Source organism: Hipposideros armiger, unplaced genomic scaffold (genome assembly GCF_001890085.2).
Source record: "Hipposideros armiger isolate ML-2016 unplaced genomic scaffold, ASM189008v1 scaffold_82, whole genome shotgun sequence".
NCBI classification, from domain to species: Eukaryota; Metazoa; Chordata; class Mammalia; order Chiroptera; family Hipposideridae; genus Hipposideros; species Hipposideros armiger.
The window spans coordinates 1,960,824-1,964,103 of NW_017731432.1; the positions used below are offsets into that span (position 1 = coordinate 1,960,824).

Sequence of the window (3,280 nt, forward strand, 5' to 3'; positions counted from 1 at the left end):
CAATAACAAAAGATAAATACAAGTCACGTTTGACTTCTGCAATTACAAGAGGTGCTCAAAGTGGTTACCATCAGCATCCAGACACTTCTGATTACAGCAAACTACTGCTTGAGCAACGCTGACCAAAGTGTCCACTTGTATACATTTTTTTGGCACCCTGGCACCCCTGGTATATTGATTTGGAAAGGGGAAGAATATTTTAGTCGACTTTCCAGATAATGGTCAATAGTCTTTTTTGATATGACACCAAAACAAGACAAGTGACAATTTTTTAAAGTTTAAAGATTAGTTACAATGTGAAATCTGAAACCATACTCATGATCAATAAATTTTTCATACACTATTACATTAAAATCCACTGCTCTACCCTTGTACTTTGACTCATTTATCCATGCATGATTTTACAACACTATGCATTTGGTTGTTTAGAAGATACTGGTTCCCTAAGTTATGAAGATCTTCCAAATACTGATACGTTTCATTACTCAATATCAAAACATCACATTGTTAACATTATAAATATTCTCATTAGAAAAGACCGGGAAGCTATCAGACCCACTGTGGTGGACATAAGTTTTCTAAACTTCTATTTTTTGCTTAAAAGCTCTAATTTTATCATTGGCAAGAAACAGTGTCAACTGTTTTCCCCGAAGTGACAGACTCACTTTGTTCCTTTTCAAGAAAACTTCTGCTAAATATCCAAATCTAAATAATCGTTTTTTTTCAAGAAAAAACCAACAATCCATGAACAAAGCAGCTAGTTCAACATCCAATTCAAACTAATCACACAAATGCTCTTCCTTGAAGCAACCACTGTACTTCAATATGTAGTGTAAGTACTTTATGCACTTCCCATTTCATCACACAGAATATTAAAAAGACATGTGCTCAAAGGTCACAACTTAATAAAACAATTTTGCTTGCCTCACCAAAGATATTCTTAAGTAAAACTAATATATATATTTTTAAATCTGAAGTGTGTGGTGCAGTGAAGAATACCTAGTACAGTTAGATGGCACAGCCTTGATCTGTGCTAACATTTACAAACTGTTTTTGCTGCATCAGTGAAAATACAAAAATAAAGGAAAAGGCAGATCATATTTTAATATTATCATAAAAATAGCTTTGACCTCATGGAATCCCTAAAAGGGTCTTGTTTACCCAGGTGTCCACAGACCACAGAACCACTGATACAGGCCGTTATAGCACTTTGGTCTTATGAAATTTATTGAGACTTCCTTTATGATCTAGCATAAACCAGTATCACATGATCAATTTTGGTAAATATTCCATGTGCACAAAAAAATGTGTATATTCTGAAACTGTTGGGTGTAACATTCTGTATGTATCAAATGCGTCAAAGTCCCTAATTTTGTGGTTCAAATTATCTATATCTTTAATGANACACATGCTCTAAGCTTTTACCAAGGACTATAAAACATCACCAAATATAGCTTTGCTAGACCGAAGTACAATCTTTTTTCCTATTCCAGTTGCTTATCAATTGGACACAGAACAGATGGAGTCAAGTAAACCAAGATATATAACATAGTACAACCATATATTTGTATCTAACTTGCTAAAATGTAAGTACCCAATTAAAACACTATCAAAGTAGAAACCTGCTCTACTTATCTAAGCTAGTGAATTCATTCGTGAGAAACATATATCTTCACTTTTCATTTGCATTTCAATTACGTTTGGTATAGTTTTAAGCACTAAATGAGTACTCAAGAAGTTAACTTCACCAAGACTTACCGGTGTATAACTATGCACACTTCCAACACTGTTCAAATTAACAGATGCCAAACTCTGGTCTGAGAGACTGTTGTTAAGGCTACTGCGTGGGCTATCACTACCATCCTGATCAGTGTTGTATAATGTTACCTAGAATGAAAAAAAAGCAATATTTGAATAAATGGTTCCTACTATAAAGAGTACTTCTTAAGCAACTCTACAAAACTACAACTAAACTGGGATATGGCAGAAAGACAAAATGTTAGTGTAGTGGTCTTTCCTTTGGTGCCTTCCTACCACAATTTCATGCCCTAAAGGACATGGCTATCCAGAGGTACATAAATTCAATTTAGTTATCAAGTATAATTCATTCATCATTTGGTGAGAGGGGATTATAGTAGACTTTTACTGTTTAATATTTCTACAATGCATATATTTATTTTTATTCAAGCTTTAAGCAAAAATGCTTTCCTCTTCTATCAAAATCTTGTGCATTAAAAAAGAACACAAGAAATAGAATTTCCATTAAAAATCATAGATATCATAGGGTTCATAATATTGACAATTGGAAACTCAACTACCCAACACATTTGTAAAATCACAGATATATGATCTAATTTTTTAAAATAATCATATGCTAATATATGTATTAGATATAAAGGGCTATATATCAAACTGTTAACAATAGTTTACTGACAGGGGGCTGGGTATTCCTGAAGATACTCATTACTAACAGTATATATTTTTTAAATGCTTGAGTTTGTTTACAATAAGCATTATAATTTTTAACTAGAAACAATAAAAAAGATATTTTTAAAGCTAGTTTAACTATCATTCAAGGTTCTATTCAGATGCTACTACCAACTTTCCTTTCTATGCCCCAACTTCTGTGCAAACAATTGATACATGGGCTTTATAGACTAATTAGTTTTTATAAAATTTTTATCCAGTACTTAGCTCCTTGAGTCACCAATAAGTAATCATACCCAGCATAGTGCTTTCTGCTCAGTATACAGTAAATACTTGCTAAACTTAATAACCAACTGAGCAATCACCATCCTTCTGTTAGTGCTGAAAATGGAGTCATGCTCAAAGCTCACAAACATTTGCCAAAAGAGGCTGAATATGTGGAAAACTAGGCCTATATGCCTCTATACTTAAGGCACAACCAAACTGTCCCATATTCATATCAACTAGAAACAATTATGTGTCTAGGAAATAATAACAAAAAATAATACAGTAATCCCCCCTTATCCAGTTTCAATTACCAATAGTCAACCGCAACCTGAAAATATTAAATGGAAAATTCCATAAATAAACAACTCTTTTAAGTTTTAAATTGTGTACTCTTCTGAGTAGCGTAATGAAATCTTGTGCAGTCCTGCTCTGTCCCAGTAGGGACATAAATCATCCCTTTGTCCAGCATATCCACACTGTACATACAGTACAATAAGATATCTCAAGAGACCACATTCACATAACCTTTATTCTAGTAAATTGTTACAATTGTTCTATTTTATTATAAGTTGTTGTTAATCTCTTA

At 32.9% G+C, this 3,280-nt stretch overlaps 1 protein-coding gene across 4 annotated transcripts in view; it reads right to left on the bottom strand.

The window, feature by feature from the left end:
- The window catches only part of FOXJ3 (forkhead box J3), a 161,751-nt gene that overhangs the window by 33,743 nt on the left and 124,728 nt on the right, over positions 1 to 3,280 (bottom strand). For all 4 annotated transcript variants that reach the window (XM_019643848.1, XM_019643847.1, XM_019643846.1 and 1 more), the window contains one exon: positions 1,759 to 1,887. In XM_019643848.1, coding sequence (XP_019499393.1) covers positions 1,759 to 1,887 — 129 coding nt within the window. The remainder of the gene's footprint in view (positions 1 to 1,758; positions 1,888 to 3,280) is intronic.